This window comes from Oryzias latipes, chromosome 14 (genome assembly GCF_002234675.1).
Source record: "Oryzias latipes chromosome 14, ASM223467v1".
NCBI classification, from domain to species: domain Eukaryota; kingdom Metazoa; phylum Chordata; class Actinopteri; order Beloniformes; family Adrianichthyidae; genus Oryzias; species Oryzias latipes.
The window spans coordinates 4,606,281-4,627,325 of record NC_019872.2 but is presented as its reverse complement, the minus strand read 5'-3'; the positions used below and the strand labels follow the sequence as shown (position 1 = coordinate 4,627,325).

The following is a 21,045-nucleotide window of genomic DNA, read 5'->3' as shown; positions in this document are numbered from 1 at the left end:
AACATACATCGCCTATGTTGTGTTCAAGAGGCTCTGATATTATGCACTTGCACAGTGGGGTTTTGATGGTTTCCTGCAGTTCTACCGTGTGCACACACAGACACAACAGTGCCTCAGAGTTCCATTTCTTCCTGTCAGGTAGATGCAGATTGGACTGACAGCCTTAAAGGCCATGTCTCTATCTGTGCCTAGCAGATTCCTTCATTTGTCTTCTTTAATGAATTGACAATCACGCTCCCTCTGATATTTACACAGAGTTATTGAACCGTCTTCAAACTCGCCTGGTTAGACGTGCTACGCGCACACAGCCACTCACATTTTACACAATGTTTGCTTTGAACACAGAGCCACGCTCACACACGTGTACGATCTGCTGAAGCAAGGCCTTGGCTCTGGTAGCGACAGGCTGTTGCTGAACAGGTCAATTACTTTCAGTCCAAATGATGATGACATTATCGGAACATTTATTTGTGGAGGAATCCACGTGGCCTGAAATCTATTATGTGGTTACCCTGCAATTGCATTTTGATCAATTCAAGCCCTGCTCACTAATAAATATTTCTGATGAATGCAGTAAGGAGGGCAAATTAAGTGAATAAAAAACTACAATGTTGTCTGGAGAGCAGCTCTCTGACTTCTATACTATGATGGTCAAATTCAAACCAAAAATTGAGCAGTTGTATACCAAATGTAATCTAATCTAATTTATGGAAATTTAAACCAGTTTGATTTTCAATGAGCCTTCTTGGAGCATTTTATTAAAAAAACAAGACTAGAGAAACACAAGGACACGGCTCTGTTTGTCCACACAAATTATAAGTTAATGGAAAAACTGTTAAATCCCCCACACAGATGGCCAGTTTTCTTACCGTCTATCGAAGCCCATCTGTAGTAACACCTTTTAGTGTTGTGTTTAAACATTTTGCGAAGTTAAAAAATACTATTGTAACCTTAAATTATGCATTTGATTTATTAGTATAAACAAGCTTCTCTTGTAAAACTGTTTAAAGAAAAAGCCATGAACAGCTACACAACGGTGTTAAAATAAAAAATAAATAAAGCCATATAGGTTTTTTACCAAATAGTAACACCTGTACTAAAATGCATTAATTTTTCTAAGGTTATTCAGATAACCTTAGATATATATTTCTTTTAGGTTACATTTTTTGTCTGGTTGGAACAATTTTAACAATTGTTAATTGTGTATCCTGTTTTTTAATGACTGATGCACTTTTATTTGACATCATCTTCATAAGAATTTTCTTTTCTTAGTGACCAAATGATGCACTTTTTATGTATTTTTGTGTATTATTCATTATTTTAAGTCGGAAGTTTTACCATGGCAAATTCCTATTTTAATGTACGAGTGTTGAAGGGACCAGAGAGTGCATTTTGAATTTTAATGTACCAGTGACAATGACATTAAAATGTTTTCTAGCCAGAAAATGCATAATATAGCTTCAAACAGCCTAGGACAAAAAAAGCTGCACACTTTATTGAGTCTTATTTCTCTCCATCCTTTGTAATACAGTGTTCCCTCATTTATTGTAGGGGTTTCGCTCTAAAAATAACCCACAGTAGGTAAAACCACAAAGTAGGATTACAGATGTTTTGATGTTTTAACCCCTCACTACAGACTTTATGTTTTTTTTTTTGACAGACATGAACATTTTCACACTTTTCTCTTTTGTTGAAACTCTCAACGTTTGAACCTTCAAAGTAAATAACTCCAGTGTTATAGAATGAAAACAAAGATCCTGATTGGAGGAAAACATGCTGAGTGGATGCAGTCAGGATGCAGAATAATGTGCGTTGTAAATTTAAAAATAAATATATTTATAGCATGTAAAGTTGGTGTTAAAAAAATAATCAAACAGTAAAACCACAAACCAAGATGTAGCGAGGGACCACAGCGACTGTGTCCCTACATCCAGATGACACATTCAATCATTTAATGATATCACTGCATGCGTGCTAGTGCAAAGCTTCTATAGCTTCACTCTTGTCTTCTCCAGTGTTACAGAAGCAAACAAACACTTCATGACTGGTCCTTTAAAAACAGCATCACACCTTTTTCCGCAGTGACACTTCTGCTCCCTTCCCTCCCCCCTACACCTCAACGATCTCTGCATCTTCATCCCTCTTCCCTCATCCCGCCTGGTCCCCTGAGGTGGATTAAAAACAACCACACCTGTGATCATTTCTCATTTGTGAAGCCTCCAACACCAGTGGTCCAAAGGGAGGCCAGACATAAGCAGACAACTTCACAGCTGTGAATTGCTGTTTTGCTCACTTGGTAAATGCTGCAAAACCCATATAGATTAAACGTTGTCACGGCACATACCTTAATATATTTCCACAAACTGGGATTTAGATACGGAATTGGATCCAATTAATCCTGAGATTCTTTTCAAACTTGAAGTGAGACTATCTTTAAAGACTGTGTTCTATAAACAATGGTTTTCTGGATTTAGAAATACATAAACCAAAGATAAAAAAATGTAAATAAAAAATGATCATGTTTAACGTGTTAATGGTTCAAACGTATCTGTTTTGTGTACATGTTGACATGTGGACATTTTTTCAGCTAACAGGTGTGTTGATAACATTTGAGTGTGTGTGTGGACAGGCCCCGCCCTTTTTGTACTACATTTGAACCTTACCGTAATGATAAACAACCAGTAAACTTGTTGCTTTATGCTGCTTCATGGTTTTACCCCTCCCCCCTCCTATTATCACCCTCTTACCCCCCAGCCCCCCCTCTCTCTAACGTCCCTCTCTCTTCTTCCCTTCCTTTCTTTTCCGTCCGGTCCAACACCAAAGATTTTCAAACATGGTTGAAATTAATAAAGTTTGAAAAAAAAAATAGTTCAAACTGAAATCCTGTTTACCAGTAAACTGTGAGACTTGACAGATATTTTGATGAATGCCATGAGAGGTTAAAACGGAAAATAAGGACCGTAATCCAAACACGTTCTGCATAATCTGGGCATAAATATAAACTTGATTGCTCAATTTAATGTCAAACAGTTTGTTTCTTGAAAACCAAAAATATGCAAAATAACAAAAAAGTTGACAATTTTTACTGTTATATATAAGCCCTTTTCTCCCTAAACATGATGAAATGTTGTAATTGGATGTTTTTTTCCAAAAAGTAATGCATTACTGTGGCATTTGTGGAATAGAAGAATGAGTAAAAAGTTTACAATGCATCATTTTTTTTTAATTTGCACGTAGAACAAATTCATGATGAATATAAATAAATAAAACAATTAAGGAAAAAAAACATTTTCAAATCTGTGAACATTTTAATGATAATGAAATTAATCCGTTTGGTCCATGAATTAATTGTAAAGTGATTGATAATAATACATTACTTTCTGCCAGAGTACCAGAGCTTTAACAGACTAATACAGATTCTGTATTGGAACCTGATGGCAACCATGTCTGCACTGAAATAAAGCATATAGACTGCAAACAGTTTATCATTGAGCTATTTTGGTCTCCCTTACCTGCAGGGTTGGGTGTGTTTTGTCCATATCTCCCCATGTTAGAATCCACACCTGGTCATGAGACTTGTCATAAAGCAGCTTCACAGGAAAAGCATCTGTTGCCACAGCCTAAAAGACACAAAGAGAAAGTGAGGAGGATTAAATTCCTCACGTTTTTAATTAACAGGAAATAGAAACAGTGTTAAAAACTCAAAATAGTACAACATTAAAATGAGAAGACTATGTTAAAAACCCACTTTGATGAAAATTTTGCTTTTAAGGGGACACATATTAGGAAATTATTCAAATAGTTAGGAGCAGACGAAAAAATGTTTATTTGTGATTTATAAAATGCGCTGGGCCACAAATTCCATGCTCCACTTCATTCCAATGCACACACTTGTAGACAAATAAATCCACGTATGTCTTTGATTCCCTGATCTAAACTGGTGTCTGGCTCAAAACCTTTCCACTGGACAGCTCTAATACTATTCTGTATTTTTGTTGCGCCAGTTATGTTGGATTGGGGTTGTGAGGGGCTGTAAGATAGCAGGAGTCCCGCCCACTAAAAGTTGCATAATTATAATAAGCAAAAATCACTGGGAATACTTTGAAAATAGAGCAAAAGATGATCAGAATTGGGGTTCAAGTTAAATGTAAAAAATGAAAGAGTACATCAAGATAAAAGTTACACTTAAATTAATTTTAAATAACTTGTAATTGTCTATCCACTAGCAGTCACTAGTAATCAAATGTCCTTAATTTTTAGGAAATAAAAAATAGGTGACGCTTATTGCTTAATGGCTGGCAGCTAATTGACATAAGGACTAAAAACCTCATAAAATGTTCTATTTGTCAGATCAGGGACGCTCAATCTTTCTGATTTTCTGTTCTTAGTTGGAAATGATGCTCTGCATCTTTTGTCTGAAAGCTCTCCGACACAGCCCTGACAGTTTCATAGTAAGTTGAGACCAATGAGGCATGTGTTAAAGTCTGAGTAGCTGTATTTATTCAACAAAGTATTTGTAGTAAACAGAAATATGGTGTATATGTGCGCTGAACCTGTATTTCCTCTCACATGAAACATTTGAAGTTCATAAACGGTGGCTGTGGTGCAAATGTTTGGAACCCAGAATAATGTCATCCTTTTTTTTAAACAAGCAACTTCAGCAGGCAAGAACAGAAAACACTGGAAACAGGAATCCAGCCTGAATGTTTACGAAGTCTCTTTTGGAGACTTTTATTGACACATCTGGTAAAACATCAGAAAGAATGGACATTTGTGTACAGACAAAAAGGAAGAAGAAGGAAAGAGCAGAAGCAAGACGTGGGATATGAAGGGGTGGGATATGCATCAACCTCAGATCTGCTGCAGTGTCAACAACAAGGAATAACGCAATCCATTACCCTGCTTCTGGCTGAGCAGACGCGGAGCTGTTGACACCCCCGCCAGCAGAGCGAGACCACAAGCTCCGTGTTCGGTAATGTGAGGTCCAGCCCTCTGCTCTAAACCGGTCAACTAAGTGTTAACTGCCTTTCTATGGTTTAAGACAAAAGTGGATGTGGTCTGTCTGTTTGTGTGTTTCCCATAGAAAAGGACAATGGAAACTGGTTGAATGGTTGGAATAAAGAAAACCTAAAAGTCTAATGTAGAGAATTACTTTAAGAAAATTATTTGTTTTCATGTTGTGTGGTGGACTGGGGGGTTTGTGCAGGAAAATCCCCCCAAAGAAAACTGGAAAGTCCCACAGGCATAGCTGGATAGAATGATTTGAACAAATATTCTCAGAACCCATTTAAAAAAAAAACTACAAAATTTTGATACTAACAGCTCCAAACTTCACAGTTTCTCTTTTTTGCTAATAAATCATGCATAAATAATCTGAAAAAAATATTTTCTTTGGTTGATGTTTTCAGAGATTTAAACAACGAACAACATCAGACAACATCAAATTAGAGATCCAGCTGCTGCTAATTCACTACTTAACTTCTACTTCTCTGGTTAGCTCAGCCTGGCATTGTGAATTGAGCCAAGGAACACGAAGAAAGGCCCTCTTTAAATCTATATTGTTTAGTGGTTTAAAATGATCAATAAAAGGATAAAATTTGATTAAAGCGCATAATTAATGTCTCATTTCTGGTGACTACAAAGTCCTTTGTCAGCAATCATTTGCTTCCTGATCTTTATACTGTTGAGACATCACAGATGGTTTATTACACATGACAATAACAAGCTTCTTGTGTAATGTAATTGCACACAGTAGAGACTTTTATCCAATGCAGTTTACAAGTGTTGAGTACAATGTGAGCACAGGTGAACAGCTGCATTACAGATGCAAACACACTTTTGATGGATTAGGGACTCATGTGGATCTGATGGCTTGCCTCATGCTCAGAGGTGGGATGGGATGCATTACCGCACACACCGTGAGCCAAAATATTGTCCCCTTTTGGTGCAAAAGTTCAATTACATCAGACTGTTTAACATGTTTTAATGTTACGTTTTCCTTTTTTTTTTGACTTGTGTCCGGCTTTTACTTGATAGAAGTCAAACTGGATGTGATGCTGCTGTAATCTATCTGTTTTAGTATGATGTTTGATTGACCTTTTTTCCCTCAATTGTCCTTGTCACGGCTGTGGCCGTAATATTGTTTTATTTGTATATTTGGAATGTTTTTCTGTACCTGTTTTCTTTGGTTTTCTGCTGCAGTGGGAGGTTCTGTCTTTCTTTTTTCTTTCCCTCCTATAGCGTGCAGATTGGATTCCACAGTGTCCGGAGAACCTGATTGGCTGTGGACTTCCAGCAGCAGCTTTAAAAACTGCCACATCACCTCTCCAGCTGGCAGCAGCAGAGCATTTGATAGACATTGTTGGAGGCTTTTGTCCTTGTAATTTGGGTTTGGTGGTTTTTGTATAGTTTTGAGTTTTTCATTGTAAATAAATTCCCAGCTTAATTTCAGCCTGGGTCTCGTGAGAGTTTTTGAGTCTGTGAATTTAGTTTTCCCTTTTTACCTTTATGTTACACCCATTTACAAACCCCTAGACAGGGGTGTAACAGTCCTTATGTGCATCATCAGTATTTTTGTCCATACAATTAATATTAAAGGTTGGTGTCTCTAACTTATGGAGATAAAAGAGTTTCAATTAATTTGTGTGTGCGTAAAACTTGATTTGTAACTCATAAAATACATTCCTACATGTACACTCAAATGTCAAAACCTATGAATACAAGATACAATTTATGTTCGCACAACTTGAAATTATAGCAGGTTAAAACTATGAATTCAAAACGGTTCTTACGCATAAAAATCTTTGAATAGCAGGCAATAGTCGCACAATACACGCATACAAAACCACATTTAAGCACAGATAAGAGTTACATGTGCACAGAAGGTTTTAGGACTTCACTGCTCCAGATTTGTGCATAGATCGTGCTTTTAAATGCTGGGTCAGAGTTTTCTTATCAGCTAATTTGAAGTTATAATGTGAATAATATCTGCCTATTTTTTCACTTTCTTTAACAAAAAAAGTCTGAATACGCATTTCAAAAATAATAATAACTTTTGTTTCGATGTTTTCCAACTCTCAGCACTCCCTCTCTGCTGCGCCGCACGACACCCCCTCCAGTGTGGAGTTCCACCCTGAGCTCCAGTCCCCTATCACAGCGACAGCAGACAGCACCGGGTCCAACCCAGAAAGCTAAGAGTCCATCAGGTCTCTCCGTAGTGCGTTCTGTCATTGACCTGATCAACTCTGTCCAATCTGGGTGTGGAGGAGGACAGTGATTGGGGACCAGCACTCGGGGAAGAGCTCTGTAATGGAAGCGCCGTCGGGGGTGCCCCTACCTAGAGGGAGTGGAGAGTTCTGAAAAAACTTTAAAAATAAGTGATGAGTGTTTTAAAAATGCGTGTTCACAATTCGCAATCTAAGTTCAAAGTGGCTGACAAGAAAACTCTGACGACCCAGGATTTTAGTGGCATTTAAACACATCATCTACGCATGGAGAGGTGAAAAGTCTGTATCAGGGCATCAGTGCGTGCTATTTAGAGATTTGTATGCGTTAGAGTTAGTTAGTTTTAAGAAGGTGTAATTTCAAGTTGTCGGTGTTTAAATTGTATTTTGTATTCATAGGTTTTTTGATATTTGACTGTACATGTGAATACACAATTGCAATTACACACAGTACACACAAAATGTATTGTGTGAGCTCTAATTCAAGTTTTACACACAACCAGATACTTTAAAACTTTTTTTTTCTCTCCATTCACCAAAGGTAACCTATCATGTGAACTCATCTCCTCCAATCATGAAAAATGAGTAAAAAATAATACAAACTCATATTTGCATTGATGTCGGCCTCTGCGTAACATTAAAGTTGCTGATAGGAATTTGGCATTTTACAAATTCAATGGTAGACTTAAAATATGTTTTGACCTTTACTGACTGTTTATAATGCAGCCTTTATTTCTTGCATACAGATTAAGCTAGAAACATGTGAAAACACTTTGCAAGCATTTCAGAGAATGACACAGTTTGCAGTTTAGTGGATCATGATTCACGTTGAGTGGTGGATTGTGCGTTTGTATGTTAAAATTACCAAAGAAAAAATTGCTTATATGTAAAACAATTAAGGCGCAATGATCAGAATCCAGTTTAGGAAAACGTTTCTGCACATGTGACCTGGGGAGGAAAACCTAAGGAGGTCTTGTGAAGCGCATTGGATGCAGGAACACTTTGAAATTTCAAGGTGAGATACGCTTCAATGATGGATGCAGTTTTGTTAGACAAGCTCCTGAAGAGTATTCAATGCCAACATGGAAATAGGAATGCTAATGCTGCTCAGGTATCCAATATATCTTTAAACTGGTTTAACAAATGCCTCCGAGGGCTCACAAATGACAAACTAAGCTATCCAAAAATGACAACTACAGTTCATCTCTCTGATCTGAAAGAAGCCAACAAGCAAACTAAAAATGAAATATTAAACACAAGTTTGGATTATCTTTTATGCTGTTCTTTTTCAGGCACAGTGGAAGGGTTTTGAAAAGACAGGTCTCATACATTAGTTAAGGTTCGATTCTTTTTGTTGAGAAAAATAGTTCTTCTCTGGAGTGGAAACAACGTGAAAATCTTTTAAAGCTTGTCTGTGCTTTTACAACCTTAATCTGCTGTCTGTGGAAACTGAGCCCGACCCGAGAGTACAAAGCAGAAAAAACCTGGAAGAGGTGCACAGATGCACTGATTCAGACAACAGAAAACACAACCCCATTCAGTCGGGGGTGTAGGGGTCCAGGGGCAGGGGTGCAGAGAATTGCAATAAAGGGTGAGAATGTGGTTTAACACTGTGTGTGACTGGTTCTTTAGTCACACACTGTGACACAACACACTGAACAACACATTGTTCTTTCAGCATACATGAACGTTTTTATGAAATGCTGAATAGATTCCATTAATTCGTAAAAAGATTAGATTTGACCTAAAAACCCGACATGAAACTATCTGGTTTTGCTAAATAATTGAACACTGTATGTACTAGTCAGTGTCATAACCTCCTGCAAAAAGGCAAAGGGTCTCTTTATATGTCTGTGCTCAGAGGCCCTTCGTTTTATAATCCCTCCATTGCTTTAATCCCATTTTCCAAGCAGGATAATAAGCTCAGGTAACTGGTTTATAGTGACACTCTTTGCGCTGCCACCTGCTCCGTGCCATGTCTCTCTCTCTCTTCACACAGGCTTTTGCTCACATCCTTTGTTGTCACTTGCTTCCTCCTTCGAGTTGCACCCATTTCCTCTCATCTTGCACCTCAGTATAAATGACACTGACCCTGAAGGAGACCCTGAGGGATTCAGTCTCTAAACAGCCGTTACAGGAAAGATAAATGGCAAAGCAGCCAGCACCCACCTGGGCAGCAGATTGTTTCCTATGCTTCAGGTGCTTTTGATTTATTTCATTAGCATATAGCCTCTTAGATTGGTTGCAGCAGGACCTGAGTGCAACTTACAGTGTCAGGATGACTGGCATATATCAAAACACTGGCAGTATTAGTTTTTTGTTGACAAAACTGATTTTTTTATTTTTGAGACAGAAAATTAGGCTCAGCTTAGAGTGTATTATTAAGTAATAGGCTGTGTTTACTCCTCTAAAGCAGCGGGTTGTTATGAGTCCAATCACCATGTGAGCATTTCATTGGATGTTTCCATAAAATCACAATTTTACACCTAAATGTGTCTGTGGGGTCTCAGTCTGCTAACCGATGTAAATAAAAAGTGTTTACACACTATTAGTCAGTTAGAAATGTCTTCCTATTTGGACATGCACCACATCCAATTTTATGTAAGCAAATTACTCTTTTTATTTTTTTTGAAGTTATGCAAGCACTCAAATAAGCAGGGAGCACCACACTAACTATTAACCATGATTGGATCCCATGAGAGCTGGTGCATCTGGTCAGTAGCACTAAAATCATAAGCATGCCCATCTCTTATGTCCAGAACTTGCTCCATTTTTGTCCACACACAGCTGCTGCTGTTCAGTTAAAGAAACCTGCCTAGCAACAAGACAGAAGTAAGATAGTATGTAAAACTACAAAGAGCTGTGTGCCATGCTCTCGTTGTGAGCTTAATAGCTCTGGGTAAATGGAAATTAGTAGCAAAAAGGTTTTTAAATTGTCATCAATCATAATGTGAAGTCAAACTAAAGCACATATTAATGATGCGAGCTGTAATTTTAAGGGTGCAAGCTTTACTTGTGATGCAACATTTGGATAGAAAAATAAAAAAGCTAACAATTATTTCTTGAGGAAGTTTAATTTGAACCTTTTCTTGATGCAATCCTTAAATGTCAGTCACAACCAAGCTTTAAATCCTTAAGTACAGCAGAAATTGTTTCATTGATCTAAGTTAAATTTCTGCATCTCTTCATTGGAATCTCAGACTCAACTCAAACATGCATTTGCCAAGAGGAAAGGTTCCAGAGTGGATCTTCAAAAAAAAAACAAGTTTTAGAGGTTTTGTCACCATAACTTCCCTGTTTTTAAGTCTCTGTTCTGCGTAAATGTAAAAAGTCAATAAAGTTTCAGTCAGTCTGTCTTTTGTTTCTTGGATCCTCTGTGACACTAACTTTCAAGTATTTTCTGAAACTTTTCCTTAATTTGACAGACACCAGTAGTAACCTATACTCCACACTCACCTGAACGACTTTCTGCGCTTGGATATCAACAACCAGCAGGCGGCTTTGAAGAGGTTGTGTCACATAGATGTATTTATCCCTAACGTTGACTGCTGAGGACCACACGCAGCGCTGAGGAGACACTCCCTCACCTTTGGGGCACATCTCCTCCTGAGAAGAGGCGACAGAAGAGATGGAATGATGAGAGGCGGGAAAAAGTCTGTGCTGGGTTTTTTATGCAATACCTTATTAAAAAAACTTGTTTTACTTTTCACAGGAAGAGTTTGTAAAGCAGAATGACGCACAACTAGAGGTAAAAATATTTTGTCACCTTTGAAGGCTGTGTAGTTCTCAGCTAATAACACACCTTAGACATTTCACACTGCTGACATAAACACTAATGCACATACGTAGATGTACATCCAAATCTGGAAGTTCATCTTTGCCTCTTATCAATATTTTCTGCATCAGCCAAGATGCTATACTGACAAGTAACTGTTAACATGCTTTGCGAATTTCTAGCTGCTTTAAGATGTTACAGTGACACTTTACATTGGAAACAGGCTAGTTTAACTCTACAAATACAGAGACATTTTGACTGCTTATGTGAGATCTGAGTATTACTACCCTAAATGACCATAGCAGTCCAGTTGACTGAGTTTTTTAATTTTTTTTTTTTTACAGAGGTTTCATGTTTAACAATTTGCTACTCTTCCCTGATCTTTCTCTTGCTTTATCGTCTTTTTATGCTCTCTGAAGCTAAAAGCTACTTAAAGCGTCATTCTAAACCCAAGAGAAACAAAATGACAAATATAAAAAGAGAACAGTTATAGGAGTTGATTTTGGAAACTATTCTGTGTTTTTACTTATTCTCCAAAAAAACTCTTAGATCTTTTCAATATAATCCAAATTAAACACAAATGTCAGAGCAGCAAAAATGACTGCCATGGTCATTCTAATGTTTGTCGAATTGAGGCAGACTGAGTGTTAATGTTGTTGAACTCAAAAGTTGAACTTGAGCATGTTTTACCACATGGAGAAGTACTGATATCCTGAAGGAGCTGTCTCACATTTCCGATAGGCTGACTGCTTCTCAGACCTCACTTGTATGGTAAAGGGGAATTTCAAGCCCAAAGATAGTTTCTTTTAAGTGAATTTACCTCTTCTTAGTCTTGCCAAGATGGATAAACTGCTGTTTATAGCAGGGACCCACCAACACACAGTTTATCAGGTTTGCATTGATCTCTAATACAATTACACTATCCAATAAAATCCAAATACCTCAGAGGAACAAAGAACTCTTACCATCGAAAGAACTCTTCTTTCTTTTTAGATCGATGCTCTCCAGTGAAACTTGATGGTCTACCACACAGACTATATGCTCTCTATTGATGCAAGCTGTTAACTAATGGACACAAGTAATCCCATTACATGTAATGAGGTAAGAGGTGACTCTTTAACATCAATAAGGAGAAAAAGAAAACTTTTGTCTTCATTGAGCTGGAGATCATTACATTTGAAAGATTTTAATGGTTTACAGCTCTTTTCCTTTAGGAAAAAACCCAAAGGTACTTCCAATACTTCATAAGGTGGTGGAAGAAAGTTCTTCTATATTATGAGAACAAGCTGTTCTTTTGCAATATTGCACATGAGATGACTTTGTCTAGGAGTTCGCATACATATAAGGGTGGTCTCTTTTGATATCTGCTGAATAACATTTGGAAAATGACCTTATTTACACCAGGGAAAAAAAGCATTCTTGTGAAAATCCATCTTTTTTTTTAAAGCTGAACCCATTTCTCTTTTTGGTAAATCTGCATGGACTCACATATGTGGAAACAATCCTCTCTGTCCGCTTGATATGTCTCCGTATTTCACATTCGCTGGGTTGCAGAACAGTGACGCCCTCGTCAGAAAACACATAGAACATGTTTCCTACACTCAGCCCTGAAAGAAAAGACAGGAAGAAATGCTGTTTGAAAAGTGACATGTACAAGCCGAAAACGCCAACACTTTAAATCCCACTCCTGTCTTATCTGACACTTTTGATGGGCTTTTCAATTCGAGTGCATGTCAGAGGGGGACGCTGAAGACTGCCCACCCCCCTCAGCTGGGACATCATTGTGAAGCTTTAGTTTGTCTGCACCTGCAGAGGGTCCTGTAAAACATCCTTTCAGCCCACTGTAGCTGCCCCAAACAGGGCTGTCTGCACGTTTTCTGACTGATCTGTCATTTTCTGAGGCTTAGTGTTGCAGACGTCTGTGTGTTCAGCAGCTGAAACCTTCTGTCATGTAATGATGTCATTAGGAAAACATCCAAAACCTTGCCATTAGGAAGTGTATCTAAAATATGAAGTTTTACTCTGTTCTCCTGGATTTAGATGATATATGGAAATCCTATTCATTGACTTCTGCCCTCTAAACCACAGTGCTGCGCAGTAGTAACAGTGCATTTGTGATAATTCTATTTACAGCACAAAGAAGAATTAATTCTCATACAGCTTGACACCAAATGTTTTTTTTTACGTAGCCTTGAGAATCTTGTTTTATCTACAAAATACGTTAGTCTCATTTTTATGTACGACTACTTTGCCCTTTGGTATCTGCAAAACACATTGGAAAGCACAAAAGGATGAAACATTTTTCACTCTCGAGGGAAGAAGAAAACACTTGAGGAACGATTTCACCTCAAAGCAAACAAGTTTGTGGTTTGTCTTTGGAAGCAGAGCAAATGAAGAAGTTGTACAGTAAATACAGGGCTTCAGGCCCCAAAGGGGTGCAAAACGTGCTCACTGCAATTTCTTATTCACCAGAATACAGAAGCACTTCTAGGAAGTGTAATGAATTACCTTCTTCTCTCCAAAGAATGTTTGCAACTGCAGAGTCAGCCGATGAGCAGCAAAAAGGAAAGGTGAGAAAGGGGAGGAAAAACATTAATTAATCTTGGATAAAACACAGAACAGCAACAGAAAATTTTACACCAGTCCTGACATGACAATGTATCATCCTAAATCACGAGTTCTTATTTGAAGTAAAACAGAAACTAATTTGTTATTTTTTAGTTGTTTGTTAAACTCTTTCTAGTCTGTGATCATCATCTTGATAAAATTATATATTTTAGTGTTTTGAAAGACCAGACACTAAACACATGCATCCAAAGCAGCTTATTATTTATGAAGTGCTGGAGAAAATCACAAAAATTTCTTCTGCTAAGCATTTCACATGAGAGAGCTCTCGGGGAAGGGAAGGTGGGGGCGGGGTTGCCCCATACCAACAGTCCAACAATTTAGAGGCGAATTTATAATGAACTCCTGCCGCTCGAAAACTATGTCCTAGAAAACGACAGGTTTTTTGATTTTGGCTTAAAACGGCATAATCTTATTTAAAAGACCACTGGGAATATTCTGAAAATAGATCAAAGGGTGATTGGAGTGGGACTTTGTTAAAAACTGTACTTTTCACCTTCTTGTATAGACAAAAAGAACCGAGCAACCACCTAACAAATCATTCTCCATTCACACATTTATACGTTAATACACTAGTGGTGGCAAAGCTGCCATGCATGATGCTAACATGCTCAGTGCCTTGCCCAAGGATACTTTGACATATGAACAGGTTGAATGAACATCCAGTCACTGGTCAAACTCTCTAATGTCTGTGGAATGACCACCTTTCCTTAGTAGTTCCTCACTTGTGCATGATGTTACAAAAAAAAGTTAAAAATCCAGTTGATGTTACTGCAGTTGATTTATGTCAAGACATAATGGAAGTATTTTTAATGCAAGTTTTTTATTACACAATCTTACAAATCTAGCCATTATTTGACCTTGAATCAGATTTGACCTTATGAGTTTAACAATCCCAAATTAAAGTGTATTTGTGATGTGCAAATCTAAACTGTTTTGATTTCAAGCTACAGTTTGCAAAAGCCAAAAATCAGCTCTTTGAGAAAAGAGAAAGAAAAATCTTCATACTTTGTTTTTTCAGAATCAGCAAAAGTACATGATGTGATTTTAAAATATTCCTGTACATTAAGTAAGGGTTAATGGCCGACGAAGTGTGCGTTATTACTTTTTAACGCACGCCGTGGAAGCCTGAACTGTTGCTTCCGTGAAGTGGGTTAAAAAGTGATAACGCACACTTCTAAGGCCATTAAACCGCTTATACCATTGTCACTTACAAAAGCAATACTTATTAACCAGTTTTTAGTCCATAATTCTTGTTTTTTTTTCCGATTTGGATTGCTTCTCTCACAAATAGTCCGCGTCGCATCATGCCGCACCACCGCTGCAGTCAAGATTCGGCGATATATATCTCCTGATCGTCCCGATGGGTTAAATAAAGCATCAGTTCAGAAATAAAGTTCACCTCTTACAGCTTGTTTTCGTCCAGATGATGAAGCTAAAGATTGTTTTAAAGAAGCCGGCGAAGTGATACAAAACATTTAAGCTAGGTGACCGGAACTACTTCTTTCACCTTGCGGTTATCAGGTTTTAATGCACACCCAGCAGCCAATCAGAATCGAGTATTCACCCCAACTATGGTATAACCTGGATTTAATGAAACCAGGTAAGACTTACGGGTCTTCTTGGCTGAATCTTCAACAAAAAGAGAGGAAATGTCTTCGTCCACTCCCACCTCATTCTTGGCTATGCAGGTGTAAGCTCCTGTGTCCTCATATCGAACACTGCCGATAAAGAGCTCGCTACCATTTGCTACATAAAAAGAAAGCAAAGAAAACAACCATTATTATCTCAGCACCTTCAGTACATTTTAATTGGCAATTAATCTGAAAGTAAAATATGTACATGCTAGAAAAAAAATACAAATCCAGTTAAACACTGATTAAGCAGATTTTCTGTAACTTCTGAAAGTTTCAGCATAAATGATTGCCTCAATAAAATGTATAATACTTTTATCTCTGTCTCATCAGTCTGCATTGTAAAGGCATCTAGTGAAAACACAATGGTCATCATCAAATATGGGCTGTGGGATTCAGCTCAGATAAAGGGTCCAGCTGCACTGGGATCTTTCCTATAACACAGCACAAGTCACATGATGTATTAAAGCCACAGCAGAGCTGCTGCAAGTCATGTTATTTAAAAAGACAGCTTTATTTTTCATCTTTTCCTGATTAAAGAAACTTTTGTAAAAATAAACCCCTTTAAAACCTAACATTTATCCTCTCCTCAGTCTCTCTTTTATGTGAGATTTTCTGCTTTAATGCTTAACCTTCCTAAAAGCTATTCCTAAAAGCTCACTTAAAGCTTTATCTTTCTGCTGAGTGAAAATTCAGAAAGTTGCACTAAGACACTGACTTAAGTGTAAAAGGTGTGCTCAGGTTTCAGAACAGAAGATTATGCCAACCTTTTGGTTTCTGCTTACTTGGCGCTAGAATGATGCTGGAGACACCGACTCAAAGTAGTTTATACTTCTGGAATTTAAATTCTGATAAAGATTCTTTCATTAATTGGTAAAAGAAGTAAAAAACAGCTTTAGCTCAATAATAGATTTAAGTGTTTTAAGTAATAAGACAACGTTTCAGTTGGACATTTATATGGATTACATCAGTATTGAGACGGACATCTCCTCCATGCTTTTTAATGTTGCCCCCCCTTTTTTGTTTGCTTTACTTTAAGTCCAAAATTGGTGACTTCTGTGTATTGGTATGGTCAAAAAGTCAATCCCATGGATCAAAAATGTGCTTTTTGGTGAATCAAGGATATACAGCAAAAGACCATTCTGTATAGTTGCACTATGTTATGGAAAGACAATGAATTTAAACTTTGTTTAAAATATCAATTTAGCTGCTTAAATCTATAACAACTGTGTATATTTTGAAAAAAAAAATCAGGAATGAAATGAGACAACCAAACAGCTAATAATCAATTTATAATTGTTTAAAAAATGTGACTGTTTTCAAGACAATTATGAAGTTTGTAAAGCAGTTCCATAGTGATTTTTTTTCCATTCTGTCCCCCTATCTGCATCTTTAACTAACTGTAATTACTGCATGTGTTGTAAACACCTTTATACAGTCTTTGTTTTATTATAGGACACAAATAATTCCAATGTTTTAAATACTAGAACTAATACTAACATTTTTAGCAAAATATATTTCCCTATAATTTCCATCTAGTTTGATTTGATGTTCTTTTAATTTTCGTGCTTGTTTTATATTATTTATTTTGTTTTGTTTAATGTTATGCACTTTGTGTTATGCTTTCATATGAAAAGTGCCATATAAATAAAGTTTGATTTGATTTAAAAAGCACACATCTTGTTTGTTTTAAATTAATAAATGTATGATTTATATCTCTATCTTTTATTTCTAAATTAAAAATAAAAACAAACATGTCTGAATCCTATACTATGTTTTAATTTTACTGCAGTCTTTTTTAAACGAGTGTTTCAGAAGGACCTCTGCCATTCTCTGCTTTGGTCTGTAAATGTGAACCTTGTGCCTTCTCCTCTGAGTGTGGAGCATAGGGCTTTGTGCGTAATGACCCACACTATATCAATCAATAAACTCTTAAGGTTGACTGTCTGGAGCTTCAGTTCATATATTTTCTTTCCGCAAAAAGACCAAAACACATCCTATAAAAATGTACAAGAGTTTAGGATAAACTGCTCATGTGTCAAAAATAATCTTACATGTGTCATGACCTTTTTTTATTGTTATTGTTTTTAAAGAAAAATTGACACAGTTGCAGAAATTGTATCATCTTGGTAAGGAGTGAAAATCCACATCAATAAAAAAAAACAAAAATAATTGATTCAGAGCATTATATTGTACTGGCTAACAAAAGCACAGTGCTAAACACAAAAAGGGCCATATTCACTGCAGTCATGTGTTTTCTGTTAGAGCGGACACAGTGATTTTTGGTTTTGATGTTTTTTTGTTTTGTTTTTTAATTACACTTTCTCTTTAGGAAGATGAAATTCAAGGATTTTCTTTTCTGGATTAGTCATTGTGGAGTAATCTATTACTCTTTGGACTCAATCCACTGCTGATTACGCAACTTTCCCTCCAAGTCCATTTGTCTTACATTTTGCAGAGACTGAACGTTTTCATGTCAGAAAAAGGAAAGAATTTTTGAAGAAAAAAAAAACTACTACTGAGATGAATTATTCAAAATGTCAGAAAATTACCATTCCACTTATCTCCCAATTAGGTAAAGTGAATTGCAGATGATCTGAAAAACTCACTGAAACAAAACTACACAAATTAAAAACACAAAAGTTTTCCTTTTGCTTCCTTTTGTTATGGGATGAACTCAAAGATCTAAAACATTTTCCATATACACAAAAATGCATCTGTGTTCTCCGTCCAAAACATACTCTTGGCCATACCATAACCCCACCACCACCATAGGCCACTAGACAACCTGATCAACTCTATGGGAAGGAGATGTGTTACACTGCATGAGGTAAACAGTGGTCACACAAGAGACTGACCGGTTTTGTGAGTCCTGAGACACCCCCAATAAAACAAAACGGTACATTTCAGAGTGGCCTTTTATTGTGGGCAGTGAAAGGCGCACCAGTGCAATATACATGCTGTCTAATCAGTATCTTGGTATGGGACGTCTGTGAGGTGAGATGGATTATCCCTGCAAAGGAGAAGTGCTTACAGATTCAGACAGATTATTGGAGAAAATTTATTTTGTGTGTTTGTAAAAAACACTTCAGATCTTTGAGTTCATCTCTTGACAAAAGGGGAGCAAAATAAAAACAAGTGTTGCATTTAAATGTGTGTTCGGAATATAAGAATTGAAACCTTTCCTTGTTTTATATATTAGTCTACTGTTGAAAAAATTAATTATGTTAAATTTGGTGAAACACTCTCAGAGGTTGAACTGCGTTTTTCCTTTGAAGTCATTTCTAATTTGTGTTATTGCATTAAATTGGTCAGTTGAGGGAATCTGCTCCGTAATCTGCTAAATCCTCTTCTAAAAGATAATCAAAAACGTCTCACCTATGAGAGTGAGCTGTTTAGAGGAGCTAGCTTGCAGATCCATGCCATTCTTCAGCCAGAGGAGTTTGGGATTTGGGATCCCATCAGCATGGCAGTGGAGGCTGGCAGACACGCCGGGCTCCTGGGCCTGGGTCTCTGGGTAGACCAAAATCACTGGAGGAACTGAACACACAATGAGGCAAAGACACACGCACAGAGAAAAGAGAAGGACAAGTGAAAACATAATTATGCACTGCTTCATGGTAGACTGTTGCTCTTGGGGGGGTATAACACAATCACCCACAGTGGGCAGAGAGGAATTTGTCTCACCCCAGCATGGAATATATTCACAAATAACAAGAAACCAACAGCTTTGGGCCCGCTCTATTACAGCTCTGGTCCTGCATGAAGTACATGTTTGAGGTATCTGCCACATACCGCTTCCTCTGGGGAAAACACTGCAAATTATTTCAGGGGAACTGAGGGGGGTGAAATAAAAGGTTTATAGGAACAAGTAAGATGTGGCTGACAGACTTTGATGCTGAACACACACTCTTGCTTCTGGCAGGCGACATATTATAGCGGTTAGACATATATTTGCTTAACAGGATGCCTTTCATTCAAGATAGATTTTCTTTTTTGTTTCGTGCATCCATTTTTAGACACACCGGTAATGTGCGCACGATAGAATCACAGGATAAAGGGCAATGGTACTAAACAGAATTTGTAGTTCCTTATGCATTGCAGAAACTGCATTATTACTCCTTTTGGCTTAAAAAAGGAAGAAAGGATGCTGCTGCTCGACGAGCACAACAGGATGCAAACACTCGCTTAATATAATGCAACACTCAATTTGCACCTTTTGTTTCCTGTCTACCTAAAATGCTCTGAAGTACCAAAACAAACATTCAGTAATTGCTCCTCTGCTAATAACTTGCCCACATAGACTCATTTTCTCTCAGCGTGAAGAATTCCCATCATATCCCAACATTTTTAATTAAAGGTTTGAGAAGCAAATGTTTTTTTTCTTCTGATATTTAGCACAAACCCCCCCAAAAATGCAAATTCTGTAGTTGATCTGTTATTTTGAAAAATGGGATTTAAATTTTATCTTCCTTAAAAAGAAAATAGTTCAAGCATTTGAGTGGAAATAATTATTGTAAAAAGAGATAATTCTTTAAGTAAAACAACAAAGACCCGGACAAATTTAACTGAATAACAAACATGTAATGATCCTGCAGAATCTAGCAGAATCTATTGCAGAGCAGCAATAGTTCATCAGAAAGTTGTGGGTGGGACTGCTAACGGAGAGTAAGCTTTCGCTGATTTCCCATCATCCACGTGTTTATACTCTCTCCCGCTAGCTTACAGCCCCTAACAACCCAAACCCAACATTAGCGGTGCAACAAAAATGGCGAGCTATCAAGCTCCAGTTTAAAGTTTTTTTTGCGTCTGTGCAGAGGCGGTTCTGGCTAGTTTGATGCCCTGGGCAAAACACTGTACAGCACCCTCACCCCTCTTTTACAGCCCCACCCCAGCCTGCATACAGACAAACAAACACAAGAACAAAATATATCATTTTATTACTTTATTAATAATAATAATAATGGATTGGATTTATCTGCGCTTTTCAAGACACCCAAAGCGCTTACATTGTGTCCATTATTCATTCCCTCCTCATTCATACTTGGTGATGGTAAGCTACTGTTGTAGCCACAGCTGTCCTGGGGCAGACTGACAGAAGCGTGGCTGCCAGTTCGCGCCTACGGCCCCTCTGACCATCACTGGGATCATTCATACACATTCACACACCAGTGGAGCCACACTGGAGGCAAGGAGGGTGAAGTGTCTTGCCCAAGGACACACACAGTTGGCTGGGGGGACTGGGGATCGAACCGCCGACCCTTCGATCATTGGACGACCCGCTCAACCGCCTGAGCCACTGCCGCCCACATTCACGTAGAAATATACTTATATAGTTGACTTTACAATTAAGATATAGCATGTACGATAGTTCATGCATAAATAATTCTGGTCATTTCCATTGGCGTCATGAATGAACATCAATGGAAACTAATGAACATATTCTTTTGTTTTTTGTGCTTAAGTGTCACATAAAATGAACAAAAAAACAGAAATGTTGCTTAACATTTTACTCCTCAAACTGTAAAATTGGTTGTATTTGACGCCGATTGAGTGTTAATTTTGGACACTGCCTGTATTCTTTTATCCTTGGAGTGTTTTTCTTCTTCTCTTCTTTTGATTTTAATTGGGGCACCTGATGTTTCCTTTCACCTTTTGTCCATTTTCCACAACCTTGAACAGACTTTTCCATCTGTCAGACACCCAGAGTTAAGATGAGTGAGATAATGGAAACAAATTCAGTTTGATGCAGACTCCTATTTATTTTTTCTTTCTTTCACTTTTTGGT

General features: G+C 37.5%; 1 protein-coding gene across 1 annotated transcript in view; it reads right to left on the bottom strand.

The window, feature by feature from the left end:
* The window catches only part of fstl4 (follistatin like 4), a 192,377-nt gene that overhangs the window by 7,554 nt on the left and 163,778 nt on the right, over positions 1–21,045 (bottom strand). Inside the window, exons 9-14 of the mRNA XM_011483178.3 lie at positions 18,636–18,797; positions 15,238–15,372; positions 13,507–13,533; positions 12,487–12,605; positions 10,680–10,829; positions 3,513–3,620 (exon numbers count right to left, since the gene is read on the bottom strand). Of these exons, the coding sequence (XP_011481480.1) occupies positions 3,513–3,620; positions 10,680–10,829; positions 12,487–12,605; positions 13,507–13,533; positions 15,238–15,372; positions 18,636–18,797 (701 nt within the window). The remainder of the gene's footprint in view (positions 1–3,512; positions 3,621–10,679; positions 10,830–12,486; positions 12,606–13,506; positions 13,534–15,237; positions 15,373–18,635; positions 18,798–21,045) is intronic.